General features: G+C 34.6%; 1 protein-coding gene across 1 annotated transcript in view; it reads left to right on the top strand.

Annotated features, from left to right (window-relative positions):
• Positions 1–22,505, top strand: part of armi (probable RNA helicase armitage) — a 44,890-nt gene that overhangs the window by 3,169 nt on the left and 19,216 nt on the right. The window contains exons 2-3 of the mRNA XM_069845517.1: positions 1,820–3,013; positions 10,794–11,697. Of these exons, the coding sequence (XP_069701618.1) occupies positions 1,820–3,013; positions 10,794–11,697 (2,098 nt within the window). The remainder of the gene's footprint in view (positions 1–1,819; positions 3,014–10,793; positions 11,698–22,505) is intronic.

Consider the following 22,505-nt stretch of genomic DNA (forward strand, 5'->3'; position numbering starts at 1 on the left):
TCACTAAACTTTATACATTAACGTTGTACCTACACTTGAAGAATCGAGAGTTTCATTACACAACTTCTAAGCACACTGAATGCCATATGGCTACTGGAGCTCAATTGCGCAGGAGAAACAATCAGTGCAGCCGGCCAGTCGGCCACTCTTTTCTGGTACGTATGATAATAATTCTGTATAATATAGCCTATAATGAAATAATTATAGTAACATATTCCACTTGCTCCTAACCAGGTGTAGGCCTGAAGTAATGTGGAGTGTGAAAGTTAAATTAATCTCAAATTCGATACCTAAATGAATTGGCTATTAATTTAAATAAACCATATACGCACACTATCTACAATATCTGCTTGCAAGTTGCTACAAGTTAGCATTCACGCGAGGAAAGTGGTGGAGTCAGTTGGTCACGATGGGAAAATCGACATAAAAGTTAACAAGTCATCAACTTAAATTGTGCTTGACTGCCAAGTCACAACTTGACTGTCTGGACCATATCACACGGGGAAAGTCGAAGGAAAGTCGAGTTGCTTCAAGCACTTGACTCCTGTAAACTATCCCTGTACCACCAGTTTTCGAATTTCTTTCTGGAAACCCCCAATTTTTACTCCTTTTTCAAAAGAACTTAGAAAAAAGTACCGAGATCACCTGACCTAACTTAACCTATCCTAAATTTCGACCTTAGGCATCAATCTGACAAACACATCAATCTCTCTTATCTTAATAGTTTGGTGCATTGATGCCCAAGTCGAAATTTAGATTAGGTTAGATCGTCTTGCTACTTTTTTTTTTTCTAAGTTTTTTTTGGAAACAGCATTAAAAATTAGGTAAGGTAGAGTATCCACCGGCCACTGAATTAATATTGGACACTTTTATCACTGCCAATGTGACGCAATAAATCAATTTTCAACACTTTTATCACAACCACAACACATTAAAATTTTTACTGCACTATATGTATGGGATTATTACTGCATTAACACATTGATTCATTCACAAAACACACGCTTAACGAACTAAGTGTAATTATGAAGAATGGAGACAAAAGACATTCGTCGTCATGTTCCACTTCTTCCACTAGATGGTTCTCGACACATACACCAATGCGAGCAACATTTGCAAATGAAATGATACCAAACTTGAGTAATGTTACTACAGAGGTGTAGCATTATGTGACAGGTTAGGTTAGGTTTGCTTAGGTGTGTATAATGTGGCAGGTTAGGCTAGGTTTGATTAGGTGTGTAGTATTATATGAAAGGTTAGGTTAGGTTTGATTAGGTGTGTAGTATTAATACTATGTTGGCGACACTGAAACCCACTGTCACATTAAGGATATATGGGCGTATTCTTCATTCACGCACGACGATTTTCATATATATAAGTAAGGTGTGTATTTAGGGTGAGTTGGGTGGGCATACAGCTCTTCCAGTGATCACATCAATTTCAAATAATCAATACTATAAGTCCAAGGCTTATCAAGGTATTTTAGCAAGTTCCTGTAGTGGCTGGGGCATAAGTGACCTTCACCTATACAGCATAACCTCACTCGTGTTCTGTCTCAAACAGTAGGCTTGGAGCGCAATTGATCTGTTTGTATTTTCCAGCCATTTCTGGCATTGTTTATGAAATAATGTGAACTCTGTTACATCTTCAGATATATTTATTATTGTTTCCACATTCAATGAACATGTTTCATATACATACTTTTTTTGTTTTGTTTTGCTTTTCATGTTGTGATATGCGAATTACACTGAATGATGCATATATGTTAGTTCTCTGCCATTTTAAACACAACAATCTCTGCTTGTGCTTAATTTTACAGGTGACTGGATAGCCCTGGATGCAGTCGTTGAGGTGAATGAAGAAGTTTGTGATTTAGGTGGAGATCTACTAGATGTAGAGAAAATACGCCCTCTCCGTTCTCGTGTAGTGACAGATTATGTATCACACTGGAATCAGGACTGTGGAGTTATAAAAGATATTTATTTTACAAGAGATGATTGTGAACCTGGTTATATTCCTTCTCTGGGTGACAAAGTAATTGCTGAAGCTATTGAGAGTGAGCAAGAGAAGTTCAAATGGCGTGCACTGACTGTTGTTTCTTGTCATTCACGTGACCTAAAAAGCAACAGTGCTTTACAAGAACGCCAAAAAACGAAGGAGTCATGTATGATCAATATAGAAATGCAAAAACTTCTCCAGAATAAGAGAGGACTTGTTATTACAGAGAATTTAGACTTTGGCGTGTTACAGATGGGGGAGAAAAGAGAGTTGGTGGCCATTATTAGAAACACGAGTTCATGGAGTCAGTTCTTTCTACGAGGGAAATTCCACTCACGGCGTTCAGAATCTCAATTTGTTCTCAGATCCCCACAAGAAGGAGAAGTACATGAGATTCAGCCTGGGCAGGAAGTTGAATTTTATTTTGGATGTAAAGGAAGATTCTTTGGTAAAGTTTCAGAATTGTTTGTGTTTACTTTCAAAGGTTTCAAGATTGGCCGAAATATACAGGTTGAAGTTCAAGATTGTCTACATACATGTATAATGCCATCAGAAAATAAGAATTGCCAACGTTCTCCAGTCCAAAAAAATCCTTATAAATCAAGAAAAGGAATGTTGGTTTCTGGAGTAAGACCTATTAAGACACCAGCATTTGTAGCTGTGAAATTGGGAGAATTTCCTATTCCAGAACGAATCTGGGAGGCTGTTTTGGGAACTGATGGGGAAAAACGATGTTTGGAAGATGTAGAAGCTGCTGTAGAAAATGTTGTACCTTGTCTTGCCTCAGATCTGAAGATCTCAAACTATTGTGAGCGATTTCATGCACTGCTTTATTTGGAAGAAATTGAACTCAAACTAAATATGGAAAGGTATGATATGAAGAATGTATGCTTCAGGCTTGCTGGACCCGGTGGTGAATTCTTGTCTCTTGAAGTTCCTGGCTTGGCTGAGAAAAGACCGTCATTGCTGTTAGGTGACAGAGTTATTGCATCAAGTCCAAATGAAGGAGATGCTGGTAAGCATATATTTATTGCTAGGAAATCTTGACAATCAGATGAGCTGACTTTATTTTGCAATTATCATGGTTTTTACTGTACAAGCGCACTTCATTAATACTGAACAACAAATTTTTACTTTTTGTCTTGCTCCGAAATAAAAGTAGGTGAATATTACTAGTATGTGTTCCCTAAATCTGAATTTAAAATCCAAATCGCCCCATCACGTACCATTTTCCGGGGAAAATTTTTTAATTTTCTATGACAAAACTTATTTGTTTTCAACTTTTCACTGCTACTGATAAAATTACAACACATTAGGAATTCAAAATTCCTTATAATATTTGAAAAATGTGTACTGGATACAAAAATGATGTTACATAGTTTAAAACACAACAACAATAAAAATATTTCATGTGTGTAATAAGAAAAATCCTGGAATTTGAACTTACATTTAAAATAATTTTCTGGATGACTTCTGTTTATAACTAGACCCAGGACTGTATTTTAGAAGGAACCAACAATAGTCTGGAAGCATGCTGGATGATGATCTTCCTTTATATCATCTTTCCATTTCAGATATTTCTTGATGAAATCTTTTCCCATGCTTGTCGCTTACCGCTCCAAAGTTAGGTGGAAAGAAATGCAAATGAGAATGTAAAAAGTGTATTTTGAGAGACGTATTACACTCCATTTTGTCATATGCACTTAACATGGTTTCCACAGTAAGTTCTATATAGTTCTCTGCTCTAGAATTTCCAAGGAAATTTGAGCAAACGTCTTTGAAAGCACGTCATGCCATTCTTTTTGTAATGGAAAGTTTTTCCTCAAACAAAGGGTCAGCCATAACTGTGAATTTGATGACCGATGAAAATGCCCTCTTTTAATTTTCCTTCACTCAAACTGGTAAACTTTTCCTTTAAATACTGAAAACCTCACCCTTGTTTGTTCATTGCATGGACCTCACTTTGAACTGTTATGAAATTCACTTAATAGAAGGGACCAATATCTGTTTATTTATTAGAAGTACAAAAGAACATGCCAACAACTGTAAGAAACCGGAAATAAGTCATAAACTCATAAAATGCATTAGCTTTTGTTTTGGTTTGCACCCCCAACCTGTGCCAGATGTTTTCTGGGGAGCGCTTATCGAAAAGTGAAATCATAATATATTTTAAAAACCTTACATGATACAAAGAAAAGAGATGCATTTTTGGATTCAGAGCACATCAAACCATAAGGGACACATTGTTTGAAATAGGAGCAAAATTCTTGTTGTTCAGTGAATCAAAGAAATTAGGTCACATGAGTTTGGTTCACATTTAGATCATCTTTTCATTTAAAGAAGTAAACTTTTTGTGATACTGTGAAGCATTGTTTTCACCAGGCAGGGTCTGATAGTGGTTGAATAGCCATCATATGACACTGCCATAGTATAGGAGTTAGTAAGCTGTAAGGTTGCATTCATTGAAATATTGTTTGGGCTGGTTAGCTGGGTGGATTTTTTCTAGTTTTCTCGAACTGTGAGGTGAATGTCAGATAATTCAGAGGTAAATCTTCTGAATCAATCGATGTTAGATAATTGTACAGATGATACAGGGTCATTCCACAGTACCTCACGTTACAATCAGACACACTTATGAACTTATTAGATGTACTAAAACAACAAGTAAGGAAAGTTTTTTCGGCTTATTTATTGCATTTGGGAACATTTTTCATGGTAGTAACCAGTAATAGGGAATATAATTAATTAATTTGTGATTTATTGCTGAAATAGTTGTTGTAACTCACTTTACACAAAAAAGACATTCCAAGCAAGGAAAATAATGTTACTTCAAATCTCTCTGAAAGTAAAAGCCTTACATATTTCCAGTTTTATCATTAAGAACTGGTCTCCATGACTTTTTCTGTGCACTGAGTTGCTGTGTACAGCAGGAGAAATGTTAGGACTCTGGAACAAGGTCACCTGTGTTCCCCCCACTTCTTTATATACGAGTAGGAGTAGCCTTCAGGCTAGCACTGCTGCCTGTGTCTTACCATTCCTTTCTGTAGAAATGGTTGTTTGAATCTGAATGGCTGCTTTCTTGTCGATATTGTGACTCAACTATGATACCAACTGTCGATTCAGCCATGTAGAATTAAGGTCGGTCTAGTGAAGTCCCACTAGAGTGTCCTTTCACCCCCAAGAGCATACTATGCCACCTCTTAGACTGATACCATCTGCATACCAGTCACAATACCACATTCGTCTGTATCGTTTTGGGTAGATACTATTGAAAAATGATGATGAATAGTGAAATGAAGAGTGACAGTTGAATGATGGAGGGAAATGGGAGAACCCTGAGAAGAACCCTCACGAACCTTGATACTTTATCCACCATAAATATGACTCTGTCATTACCAGGATTTGATTGTATTTTATGAAGTCCAGTACTTCTGCTAGACTGTCAGAGAAATATAAAATGGACGCGCTTATTATGCTATCCTGTGTAATACGCTTTTTTTGTCTGGTCCCGGCACATTGCCTTTATAAAATATCCTGTTTGTTGCGCTCAAGTCCCGCATAATACGCTGATTTTGTGGAATATTTTCGATGTAATTTTCAGCAATATACTATAACAGCAATGAAACATCTTGGTCATTGAACTCACTGGTGCCATTAATCTGAAAAGTATTGGTATTCGACCCTTTACCTGCACATTTAAACTTTATACTTCATACCTTAGTATACCCCACTCTCTTGTTATGGTCTCTTATTTGACTCCTTACCTGCGTGGTTAAAGCCTACATACAGTTACAATACCCCATTCTCTTGTTAACCCTCTCTCTCAAACAACATTCCTCACTCGGCCGTAATAAAATTCTGGAAATTTTTGCTGGGCAGTTTGTTGTCCTTTAGTGTATTGAAGTGTCTGTGAATGTGATTACAATGAGTGTTAAACGAAAAGCGCTTTCTGTGTTGGAAAAATTGGAAATCTTACAAAAGTATGATGAGAACAGTACTCTTACTCAGAAACAACTCTCTGATTCATTAGGAATCCCATCATCGATATTAAGAACAATAATAAAAAATCACGACTCAATCACTACAGCTGTGATGTCGGAAGAATGTAATCGCAGGAAACTGAAGTGTGGTAAACATGAGGACTTGGAGAACATGCACAAGGTAAACAACTATAAATGACTATTTTTTTCCGAAAGAATTAAGTACAGTACATATTGTAAATGTCTTTGACGTACAGTACAGTAATTACATAATGAAGTAATACTGTATTACCTTTCATGAATCATGTATTTCAATAAAGAAAAATGCTAATAGATACTGTATGTAAGTCAAAATTAATATACCTGCCTAATACGCGGTCCTGGTTAATATACGGTTTACACCCAGTCCCTTGAACAGCGTCTTATCGGGGTTTTACTGTATTTTGAAAAACACATACCGGTAGATTAACATAACCCTAAATTCGTAAGTTGTCTTTTATTGAATATATTGCACATATTGTGCATGTTATTGGGCAAACAGAATGAAGGATAGGTTCAGCAAATACACCAATTTTTTTTTTCACTTCAAACTTTGCATATCAATTAGTCAATTGTTTTTTTAGCATAAGTTAGTATAGATTTTAAATTAGTATCCAGATACTCTATCTGTTGTCACAAAATTGAACAATAATAATTATGAGAATTCATAGACTTAGAAAATACAAGAAATATCCGTTGCAAGTAATTTGATTAGCTAATCTACCACTCTCAGACTTTACATGTTATTCGTAAATAGGATTCGTGCTTTTTAGCATTTTGTAGCATTTATGACTTTCAAATTTAGCATGTTGTAGACTATTGACAGGAAATAGTAAATCAAGGATAATAAGCTTTGGGTGGCGCAGTCGGTATAGTGCTCACTTCTGTGCCTGAGATTGCGAGTTTGATCCTGGTCAAGTTCGATGGTATTTAAGTGTGCTTAAGACAAAGTTCTGGGACACAAGTGACGCTGATATAACCTCAGCAGTTGTAAGCGTTGTTAAATAAAACATAATTTTTTTTAAACGCATTCAGTTCAAGGATTGAAATTGAACATTACACATGTTTTGATCGTGACTTTGTTATCCTCTTTTATCTGACATAATCAAATTATATGTAGGCCTATTGAAAAATCTTTCAGCAGCAACACATTTGTTGGGATCCATGTACACTTTAGAGCTGCAAAGTGGAACTATTTTACTTCCAGAATATTTCACTTCTCTCGAAATCATGCTTAAAGATATTCGAGAGGGATGTTGCAGAAAATATAACTGTTTTAACACAGGCACCATATTTTTATATTATAGCAGTTATATTATGTACATTCAACCCCCAAACTGCCATTGGTTAGCAGGTTCATGTCCTAACCAATAATGACTGGTTGTCAAAACACTTGAAATTATTTTTGCACCATTTTGTCCATTGTGCAGTCTTCAGAAAGTAATGGATCAGAATCATCTTCAGATGTCCAGCCCTTTTCTCCATACCCACTGTGTGTGAGAAGTATTGGAGAGCAAGAGAGTTAATGGATTTATTGCCAAGATCTCAGCTTTAGTTAACAACAAGAATATGTTTTCGTCATTCCTGATGTTTTCAAACAGCTGCATATGGAAGGATTCAGTCCTTTACAAATTCATCTAGTGTAATACTATCAAAAAATGGTAACTTATATTTCATGGTTAAGAGTGATTTTCGACCAACCACACTCTTTTTCCTTGCAATTGCTGGTTTAAAGAGCTTGCCTATTTCCTAGAAGAAAGTGTTTGTCTCGTTCATAACCATGTGTGAATCAAGTTTTGCTAGATACTTTTGCATGCAGACTTAAAACTGTAACACTGTTTCAGCCTTAGTGCTTTCATTAACACATTTATTCAACATACCGTTTATTTCTGGTAGAAACCATTGGCACCTCTTTCCAAATCCGCACTTAGTACTTGAAGGTCATCTCAGAATTTATGTGCATATGGATGACACAATTCTACTAGTATATATCTGTTAAATTGAAAAAAATTCGTTCCGGCACTGGGAATCGAACCCAGTACCTCTCAGCTCTGCGCCCTGAGCACTCTTTCCAACTGAGCTAGCTGGGACATGATTCATGGCACTGACCAAACTCTTCTCCTTCATATCATCAATAGCTTACTACCTGCATTTTTTAAGACATACAAGTCACGTATGCAGGAGTGCATATTTAAATGACTTTCTGGCCATTTTCGACAACAGTTTGTGAATAATGTTAACGTTTGACATATAGATACAGTATATATTCATATATGAGATCTCGCCGTCCTCATTGAATACAATGACTATAAGTAGCCATACTGTTGATATATCTATTAAAAAATGCAGGTAGTAGGCTATTGATGATATGAATGAGAAAAGTTCGGCCAGCACTGTGGATTGTGTCCTGGCATAGCTCAGTTGGAAAGAGAGATGTCCCGGGTTCGATTCCTGGTGCGAGAACGAATTTTTCTCAATTTAATAGATATATCTACAGTATGGCTACTTACAATCATTGTATTCAATGAGGACGGCAGCCCTTACGGAGGATTTACCAGTCCTTATGGAGTTTATTTCCGAAGTCATTTTGAGCAAAAAGGTCATATAAACATTTGTCCTAATCTCAATATTTTCAGAATTACACTAATTTGAAGTGTGTTTGTAAAATACCGTTATTCTTGAGTTTTAAGGGTAAAAGAACATTACAGATAAAGAATGAACTATTCAGAAGTATAACTTCTTTAATTAGCTAATATTCTGAAGCTAGAACTGTGTTGTGAATTCCATAATTGCTTCGTACAGATTTTTTTTTTTATTTTTAACTACAAAATTACATTTTCTTATGCATTTATCACAACAACTGTTACAAATTACACCGCTCTTCTAAATTCTTGAAGACTGTACATTAGGATGCGTAATTAAACTGTAAAGAATCAAGTTCCTAAAGTCGATTTGTAACAATTTTTGTGATGATTGCGTAAGAATGATGTAATTTTTAGTTAAAAATTGAAAAACAAAATCTGTACAAGGAAATTAAAAACACATTTTTAGCTTCAGAACACTAGCTAATTAAAGAAATGACACGTCTGAATAGTTCATTCTCTATTTGTAATATTTTTTACCCTTAAACCTAAAGAAAAAAGGTATTTTGCTAACAACTTCAAATTAGTGTAACTCTGAAAATATTGAGATTAGGACAAATGTTTGTATGATATTTTTTGCTCAGAATGTCTTCGGAAATAAGCTCCATAAGGGATAGTAAATCCTCGTGAATCCTGTATGTATATGTCTTCTAGCATAATATGTAATCACTTTACAAATTTTTACTGAATATTTGACACAGGCTTAATTTGAAGTCTCAGTTCAACTGCCGTTGTGCTGGTATACGACTGTCATTTCATTTTTTCCATGTTCTTGGCCTTGGAAATTTCCACCCTCCACAAACAACCTTTGAGACGAAATTTTCATGTACAGTCAGTGCAGAAATTAAAAGCTATTTTCGGCAGAAGGGCACAAATTTATTAAAATGAATCATTTTTTTTACAATTTCTCAAAAACAAAATCATATCACATTTTCAGATACTTTTCGCATTTTGTCGCAAATTCAGAAGTACTAAATTATCAGTCTAGAACTCATAAAAATGAAGATAGTAAACAGCATATGCATTGGAGACATTTCACATTTATTGCTAGTGCGAAAAAAACGAACTCTATTCATAATCACCAAGTTTGTGATGCCATTTATTCTGTGCATTGTGAAGTACACATGAATGGTTCCATACACGAAAGACTAATGGTATATGGTATATTTATTGTCAATCAACATATGTCTTCCTCTTGGTGTACCTTCATATTTCTGTATTCTGGTCACACCATAACTATATTAACCTAATCATCCAATTATATTTATATTTATTGCTTAGAAATATTATTTACCTTGCCTTAGTAACCGACCTACATTCTTTTCTATCTATCTGCGAGGGAGAGTCAAAAAGTAACCTTAATAATTGTTTTATTAATTGAATATGTACAATAAGACTACAAACACTTTATCACTTTTCAACATAGTCCCAACTACGTTCAATGCAAGTGTTCTTGTTATATTATGTTAAAAGTGATGAAGTGTTTGTAGTCTTATTGTACATATTCAATTAATAAAACAATTAAGGTTATTTTTTGACTCTCCCTCATATCATTTATTAACTACCCTACTATCTTACTACAATAGCCCTTCCAATATTACAATCACACTAATTTTCCCAGTTTCACTATTCCGCCTTTTCGTCCTTTTCTTAATATCAGTTCACCATATCTACACACTCATCACACTTTTATTACACTACTACAAGATTGTTGCCCTACACATTATTTCAGTTTCATTATTTTTCTCGTAAGTTCAAGTTTGTTCAATCTTACTATATGCACCTCTCCTCTCACCCCTGCTTGCAAGGGCCTAGATTCTTTTCCACCTATCATTTATTAACTACTCAGCTACTACAATAGCCCTTTCAATATTACATCCACTTATATTTTCACCATACTTATGCTGTCTTCACACTTTCATTACACTATCACAAGATTTCTGTCCTACATATTATTTGTCTCTCTTTTTTCTTGCATGTTTATGTTTGTTCAGTCTTATTATCACGTTTTTACCACATCTCTATCGCCCTACTCATCTCTATCTGTAAGAAACACTAATGAATGGATAGTAAAGATCATACCTTGATTTTTTTCTGTGTATTTTTCCTTATTTGCATTTTGTTATTGTTTTAGGTATACAGTTTGAAGGTTATATTCATAAGATCTTCGGTAAGGAAATCTGGATCAAGTTCAACTCTAATTTCCATTCATCATATTCTGGAAGTGAATATGATGTTTCATTTCACTCCAGTCGAACACCACTGAGAAGATGCCATGCTGCTGTGAATATGGCACTAACGCATTTAGGACCACAAATGTTGTTTCCTGCAACGATAAAAGTTAAAACGCCACAGCTGAACTTAGAAGAGGAAATGTCTGAAGATATTTTAACTTATTCTCATAAAAATGCTGTCATTCAGGGAATAGAAACTTGCAACACTGCTGTACCAGATGGAAAACATCATGCGGACACAATTTTGAGTTGTGTAAAAAGTCCTGATGTATCTTCTCCTTCAAAGCTATGTACTGATATTCAGAAATCTCCTCCAAGAGTACCTGTTGTTGTACGGTTGTTTGGTTTGAAGACCTCATCAGATTTGGTGCAAAATAATACCCTACACAATATTAAAGATTGTCAGGTATCAAACGATTTACTTGAGTCATCAGATATGCACAGCAATAATACAGGACCACAAAGAAAATTCGCATTGGTTACTGGTATGCCAGAAATGGAGCATTCAAATACGAGCGTCAATCATACAGAAAATAATTTACCAAATAGAGAGGAATCCATACAGACTTGCCTCTCTGTGGATAATAATTTCAAAAGTGAAATGAATATACCAGATTTCCGGAAAAGAAAGATTAAATGGTTTAATAATAGATTAAATTTTTTCCAAAAAGAAGCAGTGCGCAATGTCTTGAAAGGAGAGGCTCGTCCTTTGCCTTATGTAATCTTTGGACCTCCTGGAACTGGGAAGACTGTGACACTAGTAGAAACTATTCTCCAGATATTAACTCTCCTTCCTGACAGCAGGTATGACATGATGCATATACTGTTATGGATTTTTGTTAGTTTTAAGTAAATACATTGCTTATTGTACTGCAATTTAAATGAATCATCTGTTCTTCTTCCCCCAGTTTTCACTAGTTTGAGGTAAAAAATTTTAAGAATTCTGTATTTTTATGGAGAAGAACATCATTTCTTGTGAGAGATTTGTATTTCAACTGATTCGAACTAATAAGAAGTGAAGGAAAGCTTTTAGTTTTGCTGGGAGAAAGGAAATGTTTGTTAATGATATGTAGATATACAGTTTTAGAAATTGCATGCTTTTTTATGTAAACTGCAGCCTTTATTTCTAATTCAGCTAGAGACGAGGGACTTGTAAATTTATGTATGTATCGAGAGTTTTTTCATATTCCTTTTAGTGTAGCCCTTTTTCAGTCTGACATTACATAGACATACGGTTGGACTTCTTGACGTTGGACGTGATTCAGCACCACTCTGTACCTCTACTTACAGCATAGTGAGAAAATATATTCACGGTGAATGAATAAGCATCCATGCACTAAGCTGCATTCAAATTCGTGACTGTGATTCTCATACATTATTAGGACTGCATGCATTAGTTGTTGCTTACTAAGTAGCCAGCTGAGGATTTTTCTCATTGCAATAATTCTTAGTACATTTTTAAACCCCATTCAGCTTCTTGTCGACCTCTTTAGCATCTTTCTTGTGCAGGGGACAAAATTGCATTACTAAATGGTGGATTTTGGTTGAAAGTATCCTGTAAGTTTGAAAGTCACTTTCAGCATAAGATAGATTTTTTAAAGAAAATGTTATCCTATTATTACCCCATCCTAACGTTTATGCAAGTAATTAGTAGAAATGTAATCTATCTGAACAAAATCCTTCGAAATTGTAGTGCTGATGATGTAACAAATGTTAATATTTTTCAGGTGGCACATAACTAACGTAATTAGTAAAGCTATTTCAATAAAAAACACACACACGACGTTTCCAGAATGCTCCAGCAAACTTTGGGAGGTGGTTCTGCACACAAAAATAATAATAATAAAAAAAAAAAAAACATACACCTTGTTTCAATTGTGGTAACACTTTCATGTGATTATTAACTAATAATAATAATAATAATAATAATAATAATAATAATACAATATGGAAAGATTGGTGGTTCAAATTCAGTATCATCATTGTGTTAGTAGATGCATTTTCCTACATTTTCCAGGTAAAATATGACTGAAAATAATAACTAAGGAAAGGAACATATAAAATTATAGTGAAATTTTGAACGTAAGAAACATGCCAAAAAATATGGGCCTGCTAACACAGAGGCTGCTGATGTGCATTTAAAATCGCTATTCAAGACAAGAAATCGTTTTATTCGTATATGGTGTATAAACATATGTCCAAAATCGCGTAGTGTAAAGTATGATCACAACTTCGTGCTTACTTCCTAGAAGAAGTACCTTATATAAGTACATAAGGTATGCCTGTTCATCAAAAGGTCTTCAATTCAGAAACATTTTAGTTAGAAAGTAGGATACATAACTATCCAGAAAGTAGTAGAATAAAACTTCTTTTGTACGTTTCATGCTTAAACACTTTTTGTCTGAAGTCCTGGCGAAATTCCTATACTTTACTTTTAACTTATTTCGGTTATATGTTTTTCGTTTATACTTTTTTTTTTTACACTTATACAATCGTATTTTAAATCCTAAGAGAAACGAATCGTTATTTATAAGTTCTAAATCAATTTTGCTCGAAATTAGGTTTGCAGTGAAAAATGTAAGAACATGAAAAATATAGTACGAGTATGTGTTCATTGTCAAGATGCTTTCTTGTGTTCTTTAATGAATTTGTGTTCTTTAATGAATTTGTTACTGCTTTTGAAACAGTGAAACATTTTGTAACATACCAAGATGTAACTGAATAGATTATGGAACATTTATCACAATATGAGGGCATAGTTTATCCCTTAGGAGCAAGAAATCCAAAGTAACTGACTTTTGTAAAATAACCATATGTTATTAAATAAGGATCACATTGGAAGAACAAAGTAAGTCAGTGTCGTAAAATTTTCTCCATTTGAATTTGAAGTGTAATATATTAGCCTGATTTGGCTCTAGGCAGGTAAGATTTTCTGGAAATAATCTTACATTCATCAAGGATGTGTTATAAATATTTGAGTACTGTATCATGGACTCAGAGGTGCTTAACTGTGAAGTTCTAAATTTCTCTAATTTTACAAAGTTGACTTAACTTGTTCTCTCCATATAATCTTCAAATGCTGTCATTTCAGATGTTATTAAATGTCATTTCAGTTATACGTTTTTTCTTCAGAACCCCATAAAAAAGTATAAATGAAGTTTTACTATATTTCTAAATGAGTGTGCTTTCTTCGGATTTGAAGGATTTAGGACTCAGTTCTATAGACTAATCCTTTGGCTGGGTCATAACACTAGAATGCCCAAACGGATCAATTTTACCCGACGGGATTTTAAAATGCACATACCTAATTATTTATATAAAACCATCTCCTTTTAAGAATCCTTCTGAATATGGAAGTACTTCATTTATGCAAAGAATACACTTTTATTAACCATGTATTTTTTTAAATTTGAGGTGATTTACCTTCAATGCCCAAGTGGGTCATTTCAACCCAGGTTTAAGTAAAGTTGTTTATTTGTATATTGGCAATCCTCATTCTCATTTTTCAAGTCTGTTTGTTTTATTCAAGCAACAGTGACATTATGTATCTGACACTGTTGCAAAATCCAAGATGCATTTAATCACACTGTTGCAAAATCCAAGATGCATTTAATCATTTATATACTTAGATTTTTTCGTAGTAGTCCTTTCAGCACGAATGTGACAAACAAGACAGACACACTTTCTCATAGCTCTTGTCGGAAAATATTACGTGGAAATGAGGTCATTGCTGAGATCCAAAAAGTTACGAATTAAAATTCAAATGGGGGAGAGAGATTCTCCCACGAAGATGATGATTTTGTGCCTCCGCAATGATTCGTCCAGCAATTCTACAGATAATAGTGAGATTGAAAACATTGAACAAACATCACGTGAAAATAACGAAACAGGTAGATTTTATTTTATTATTATTATCATCATCATCATTATTGCCTACTTGATGATTCAGAATCTGAATATCAACAAAAACGTCGCAGTTATGAAATAAAGCAGTACTGTAAGGAAAACAAGAGTGTCAGTAAATTCCTACATTACAAGAAAATGGTCTGCGGTAAATGTACTAAAAAATACATAGCTGTGTCAAGTGTATGTGAGCATAGGATTTGTAACAGTTTATATCTGGCAATTTGATGTTTATAATAAGCCTACTGCAGTTTCGTTTCTCTAAAAATATAATTTCTTGTACTACTTAATTTTGTTACTTTGAAGTAAAGTGCCAGTTCTAATTAATTAGTTCAATTGTACTAAATTTCTATTAATATGCTATAAAAGTATCAGTGTAAAGTTAAATATAAGTACCGAAATAAAAGTACATAAGAATATCTTATCAGGGTATTAAATGTTATAGTTCGAGTTGAATTTACCTGTTTGGGTGTTCTAGGCAAACAGAAATTGCTGGCGTTGTAGTATTAAATGGATGTTGATGTAATATTTTCATGCACGATTTTTTGCAGTTCCTTTCTTATGCATCCATATCATCCTTTAGTACATACAGTACGACAATTAAACAAGTCATACTTTTTTCCTTCTTCGTATTTCCAGTTATACTGTATATTGTCCACTACATGTTGCTGTGCCAATGACAAAATTTCCACATTCTTGAGAAGGTCTTCTTCAGTTTATGGTTATCTGTTGAGGTGGTGTAGATTTTCCAAAGACGTTTACACCAGTTTCAGGTGTGCAATATAAGAGGGTATTATTGGTGATTTCTGGCTCTTCCTTGTATTTGTTTCAGAGAGATTCATGTTACTTCATGTTACTAAAATATTCTTCTGAGTCTGTATGTCTGTCCTTACAGTATGTATGCTTCAAAGGTTTGACTGTGTTGCGAGATGTTTGTTCTGTCTTCAGGTGTTTGGAATATTGTAGCACTCTTCACATTAATTTTTCTGTAATGCCTGTTTTAAAAAAAAAGGAGGGTTTCGGTTATCTTGATAGCTTTATCTGTTGATAAATTTGTCTTTGTTTGGGGATGCATATTGGAGACAGTTTTGTAATTTCATTTCTATTGAATTCTACTGTTACTGGGGGATGCACTGTATAGTGATAGATTTGTTGTGCTCTGTCTGATTGTACCTTTTCGTGAATGGTACAGGTTTCGAATGTATGTGACGTAGATTTTTATTTCTGTAATATGTAGATTGCTTATTTGAAATCAGCAAACATTCATATTAAGTATGGTACTTACTTAATTTTAGATATCTTTTCAATATTGAAGTGTTGCATCTACAACTGCTAGTTCACTGTTCCTACCATAGTGACCAGGGAACTGAAAATTTCGCATTTGCGAAATCCGCGAATTTTTAAATTGTGGGGTAGAAAGTATTTTTCATCTTAAAATGATTTATTATGATTTTCTAGCAGAATTGGAAGCACGAAAAATCGAATTTTTTACCAAATTGCGCAATCACGAGAAAAATGCTATTTAATAGCAATTTATCAGTAAAATGTTATTTTTCAAGCAAAAAGCAATATATAATTCTACAATGCTTGGGAAAGAGAGATAAGTATTTCTCCCATTACAATAATTCATACAGAAGAAAATCAAATTGACATAAACCAGTGTGAAGACAGTTTTTCTTTCCTTCTCCTGTAAAATTAACATTTTTTACTTGTGCCACTTTTCCCGAGCACTACAGAATTGTACTTACAAATGACTTTTAAGGAACCCGCAGGTTCATTGCCGCCCTACATAAGCCTGCCATTGGTCTCTATACTGTGCAACATTAATCCAGTCTCTATCATCATATCCCACCTCCCTCAAATACATTTTAATATTATCCTCCCATCTATGTCTCGGCCTCCCCGAAGGTCTTTTTCCCTCCGACCTCACAACTAACACTCTATGCATTTCTGGATTCACCCATACATGCTACATGTTCTGCCCATCTCAAACATCTGGATTTAATGTTCCTATTATGTCAGGTGAAGCATACAGTGCGTGCAATTCTGCGTTGTGTAACTTTCTCCATTCTCCTGTAACTTCATCCCTTTTAGCCTCAAGTATTTTCCTAAGAACCTTATTCTCAAACACCCTTATTCTCTGCTCCTCTCAAAGTGAGAGTCCAAGTTTCACAACCATACAGAACAACTGGTAATATAACTGTTTTATAAATTATAACTTTCAGATTTTTTGACAGCATACTAGATGACAAAAAACCGAGGCTTATTGTAAGATTTCGTAACAAGCTGTTTTTTACGGTGATGGATTGTTAGCCCTTCACCCAACCCCCAAACTGAAGGACCACCCCTTATCAGCTGTCCACGACTGCTTATTCAATATATTCGCAACTACCTACCATATCTGGAGGCCGTCTCCTCTATCTGCAACCTGAGGATGCGCCATGCTGTGGTGATAGGGACCCACAATACATGGAATATAATATATAATTATATATACAAAAATTAAAGGCACTTTTTGAATACTCAAAACATGTCGATCGATTATCTCTTTATTAATAATGTCTGCTCGATTCGATAAATTTCATATAGGCCTACTAAAATGAAGGTCAGATGATTGATATACATATCGTAATGTCAATTATCAAGTTCTAAATTCGATATGGGCTTGACTAAAATGCGGTTTACTCAACCATTTGCTTATGAGATCGTAGCAGAGTTGGATAGTTATTGTAGTTTTATTGGCAGAGTTGGTTGAATTTGTGAGACATGTGCTTCTTCGTAAAATGCTCATGCTCATGAAAGAGCCCAGCAGTATCCATTCATAGACTCTATGCTTCAGACGTTAAAACAGTTTTTTTTTTGTAAATTCTGGAATTGCCACATTGGAGAATAAAGCATTTTCAGAATGATGTTTGCAAGTATTGTGGATACCAACAAACAATGTTGACAGTGAACATGTTTTATCACAGAATGGTGCTGTTGTTTCAGACAGACGATGTAATCTGAAGGAGGAAAACATTGAACTGTTTACAGTGTTATCTTTTGAGAAATGAAAGGTAGAATGTATACAAAGTTTCCTTTAGAATAGATGCTAATTTTGAGAAAAGTAGGTGCTAATTTCAGAAAAATAGATGCTAATTTTGATGAAAATAGATGCTAAAAATTCAGGTCACTAGTACAGTATAAGGTGAGATACTAAGTTGCAATTTTTCTGCCATTATGTTATCACCTGCTGTTAAGTTCACTTCATTATTAGTAACATTTCCTCCAATATTACAGATACCATGATAGTTATTTGGTAACTGTTAGGTTGGCACAATTTGAGAAACATTGAAACCTGGTCAAGATGGAAGTGACATGGTCCTAATTTTTTTTCCGTTTTGGACAGGTTTCCGTATTATTTGGGTGTGAAGTTAAAATGGAATATTTTATCATTTGTGTAAATGAAAACAAAATGGCATGCCACAAACTGCAAGAAGTATAAAATATTCTGTTTAACACTTATTTATGGCTTTTAAAGAACCCGGAGGTTCATTGCCGCCCCTCACATAAGCCCGCCATCAGTCCCTATCTGAGCAAGATTAATCCAGTCTCTATCATCATATCCCACCACCTTCAAATCCATTTTAATATTATCCTCCCATCTACGTCTCAGCCTCCAAATGTCTTTTTCCGTCCAGCCTCCCAAGTAACACACTGTATGCATTTCTGGATTCGCCCATACGTGCTACATGCCCTGCCCATCTCAAACGTCTGGATTTAATGTTTCTAATTATGTCAGGTGAAGAATACAATGCGTGCAGTCCTGCATTGTGTAACTTTCTCCATTCTCCTGTAACTTCATCCCTCTTAGCCCCAAATATTTTCCTAAGCATCTTATTCTCTAACATCCTTAACATCTCTCAAAGTGAGAGTCCAAGTTTCACAACCATACAGAACAACCGGTAATATAACTGTTTTATAAATTATAACTTCCAGCTTTTTTGAGAGAAAACTGAATGGCAAAAGCTTCTCAAGCGAATAGTAACAGACATTTCCCATATCTGTTCAACACTGCTCATATTAAGTAAGTTTTCTGCTGCTTAATCCTTTGGTGCATCATCATCATCATCATTATCAAATTCTGTCAAGGATTAGGCCTTCTGGCCTGTTGTGCCTCAGATGAGCTGGTGGTGAATCGTCTTGATGAAAATCTCATTTCCTGTATAAATGTATCGTAACTCACTCATGAAACATTACTACTGATCACTTAAATTTATATTAATAAAATTAAATATTATAATACTGTTCCATATATCATTGCACATTATTTAATTGGACTAAGAGCACCTATTAGAAGATATTAATTCTGGTTTATCCAATTTCTTTGCCAGTTCAAGGGCTCGTTTTGCAGAATAGGTCCAGAAATTGGCATGTTCTTTGAAAGGGCATGAAGAACCTATTCTCACAACAGTTATTTTATTTCCGCATAGCCTTTTGCTTTCTCTTCTTTACCATTATTGGCCGCAAGCCACTTACTCATGATACTTTTTTTTTAAAGCCTCATACACCTGAGTTTTCCACAACTTAACTTCAACATGATTCCCCATACACTTCGTTTCTAATTTCCCTGTAACACGATAACTGTACTTCATCACTTAATGATAGTGCCACATTTTTATACAACTTAATTTTTTACCATGAAATCACTGCACTTGCAATCTGCCCAGCTATGACAGTACACAGATTGAGTAGCAAGGAAAATATTTGAAGGGACTCATCTGCCTAGTCAACAGGGTAATAAAATTTATGAGCGCCAAGCCAGCACACCCTTGCACCCTCTAAAATTTTGCAAATAAAACCTTTTATCTCAGTGACCTACTGTTATTGCAAGTTATCTTGAAGTTTCTGAGCAGGGGCAGAGAGAAGGAAGCGTGTAACGTGGGTGGAGCCAACTGAGTTATTTGCGCATGCTCCACATCATAATCTCTTGTAAAGAAACATAGAGCTATTTCCTTCACTGCGTACCAGTAGTGTTAACATGGAGCAGCAACCACAGGATAGTAATTATGGTGAAATTACACCACCGTAGAGAAAAATTAACGCTGTTATCCACAGAGGAGAAAGAGAAATTATCGCAAATTAATGTTACGATGAGGAAAAATTAAACAAATATTTGCAGGAACCTCTTGATAAGGAACATGAGAGAGCAGCTAAATACTCTGGCAAAAGTATTAGTTCCGTGAAGAGAATTAAGAATAATATTGAATTACAACCGAATGAACCTCACATTACTCCGGGAAAGAATAGGTATGTAATGTTATTAAATTATTGCTATAATAGTTATGTACAATAGTGTGTGTATGTGAGCGACATAATGAATTACTGTTGTAAGTTATTATTTTGTTATTACTTACAAATGGCTTTTAAGGAACTCGAAGGTTCATTGCCGGCCTCACATAAGCCCGCCATTGGTCCCTATCCTGTGCAAGATTAATCCAGTCTCTGTCATCATATCCCACCTCCCTCAAATCCATTTTAATATTATCCTACCATCTACGTCTCGGCCTCCCCAAAGGTCTTTTTCCCTCCGGTCTCCCAACTAACACTCTATATGCATTTCTGAATTCGCTATTGTTTTGTTATAGCTCTGCAAAACATATTATTTCATTCCAGAATTAGGACTTGTGGTAAAGTGTACGACTTCGATCAACATGTCATTCGGGATACAATCGAAGAATTCTATCTTGTTCAGAAAGTAGTACCTACGTTTAAGAAGATAATTCCGAATGGATGATGCCATTGACGAAATAATAATTAATTTTGGACCAAGCGATGAAGACGATGACGATGATGGCAGCAATGATAGGAATATGAATTGTGTATAATTGTAAATTAATGTAAATTCAAATAATAAGCCTGTAAAATATTGTTATAAGAATATGTACATATCAGCTGTAGGTGTAAGCCATGTAGGCCTATATAATGTATAGAAATAGCTGTAGTAACTCCGCCATTGCCGGTCCCCAGCCCGGATGAGAGAGGAGGAGTGTACACACGATTATATTTAAATACGTACTCATTACAGGTTAATTAAAACCTGCTACGAAACCATGTTCAGTTCTTTCACAGTAGAGAGCTGTAAAGTGAAAGAACCAACGTTTTCTGAAAAGAGTCAGGTTACCCGAGAGAGGGGCATCCTTGCCGTGCCGTTACGTTGACGAGTACATGCAGTACCGAGCAGTTCGAAAGACAGACTTAGGGGATGTAAGGTTCAAGATAACTTGCAATAACAGTACATATCTCGTACATTCCTTGAAATGACACACTGTTTCAAAATATAGTTTACATTAAAGTAATGTGTTCAAAATATTTCCGTTTTGAACAGTAGCAGACAGTTTGTGTTTCCGCATTGGACAGTTTCCATTTTATTCAGGAAAAATTACACATAATAGATACGAATTTTGCCGGGACCAATAAATTGTTCTGAAATGGACAGGATTCCGGATTATTCAGATTCCGATTTGAAAAGGTTTCACTGTATTTATCAAGCAAGGCAAGTTACTCTAATTTCACTAGTTTTATTCAGATGCTATATCGTGTGTTTATTTTATATCACAATTATAATATAACACAATATATTGTGGAGATATAATTACTATTCCTTTATATAGCGAGTTGTGTGTGAAGGTACTGTTTTCATCACTTTACTTAATACAACTTTTTAATAACATTAGTGATTTAGGTTCAAGGATGGTAGCAGTGCAGTGCCAATCATCTTAGATTTTTGGTATCTCACCGTACATAGTTTTGAGTATAGAATGAGATAAGAGCAAGAAGCAAAGTCCATCCCAGAGCTTTTGACAGGTGGTGAAAAGTGAGTGGTAATATATTACTCTTCATAAACAAACATAGGTATAAAAAATCGAATGAAATTGTAGTACCTACATTTCTAAATTTGTTAATTATGTAGTAAGTATCTGCCAGGCCACCATCTTTTCACAATAGAGGTCCAGAACACATACTTTATTGTAAAGAGTGTAAAAGGTTTACAATATGTCAGTCATGAGAAAACATTGAAAATTTGATTAAAATATATATTGTATATATTTGGTAGTGTATGTGCCCTGAACCTCTATTGCGGAAAGATAGCCTGGCCAATGTTTACTATATAATTATCCTAAATTATTTTGAGTATGAATTTTGTTTCATAAATACAAATAGTAACTATAGATATATTGCAAATTTAGTATAATCATCATATGTTAATCTGTAATTACATATAGCACACTTAGTTTGGAGAAAAAAAAAAATATATATATATATTTATATGTATATTTTTATCTTTTTGTAGCTTACTTTGAATCCTGTAAATTTTTCTTTCTAAGACACTGTAACCTCACAAGTTTCATTATGTACAGTGTCTTGCCTGGACTGCTTGCTTCACTTTTATTAGAAATACTGTGAAACAGCACTTGCTATGTGTCATTCTTGGATGCTAGACCTTCATAGGCCTATCTGGCTGATCATTTGTCAACTTTTTTTAAAGTTTTTGGGACTAGTATTTATACCTTTTATGGTGGTTAGATCTCGAGGATATTTTTAATTCTTATTATTTACATTTACATACTTGCCATTAAGACACTTTACATCACGAAATTTGATTGATTTGTTGAATGTTGACACTGGTCACCTTACATATTATTTTGGTGCCATATTATTGTTGAACT

Source organism: Periplaneta americana, chromosome 14 (genome assembly GCF_040183065.1).
Source record: "Periplaneta americana isolate PAMFEO1 chromosome 14, P.americana_PAMFEO1_priV1, whole genome shotgun sequence".
NCBI lineage: Eukaryota > Metazoa > Arthropoda > Insecta > Blattodea > Blattidae > Periplaneta > Periplaneta americana.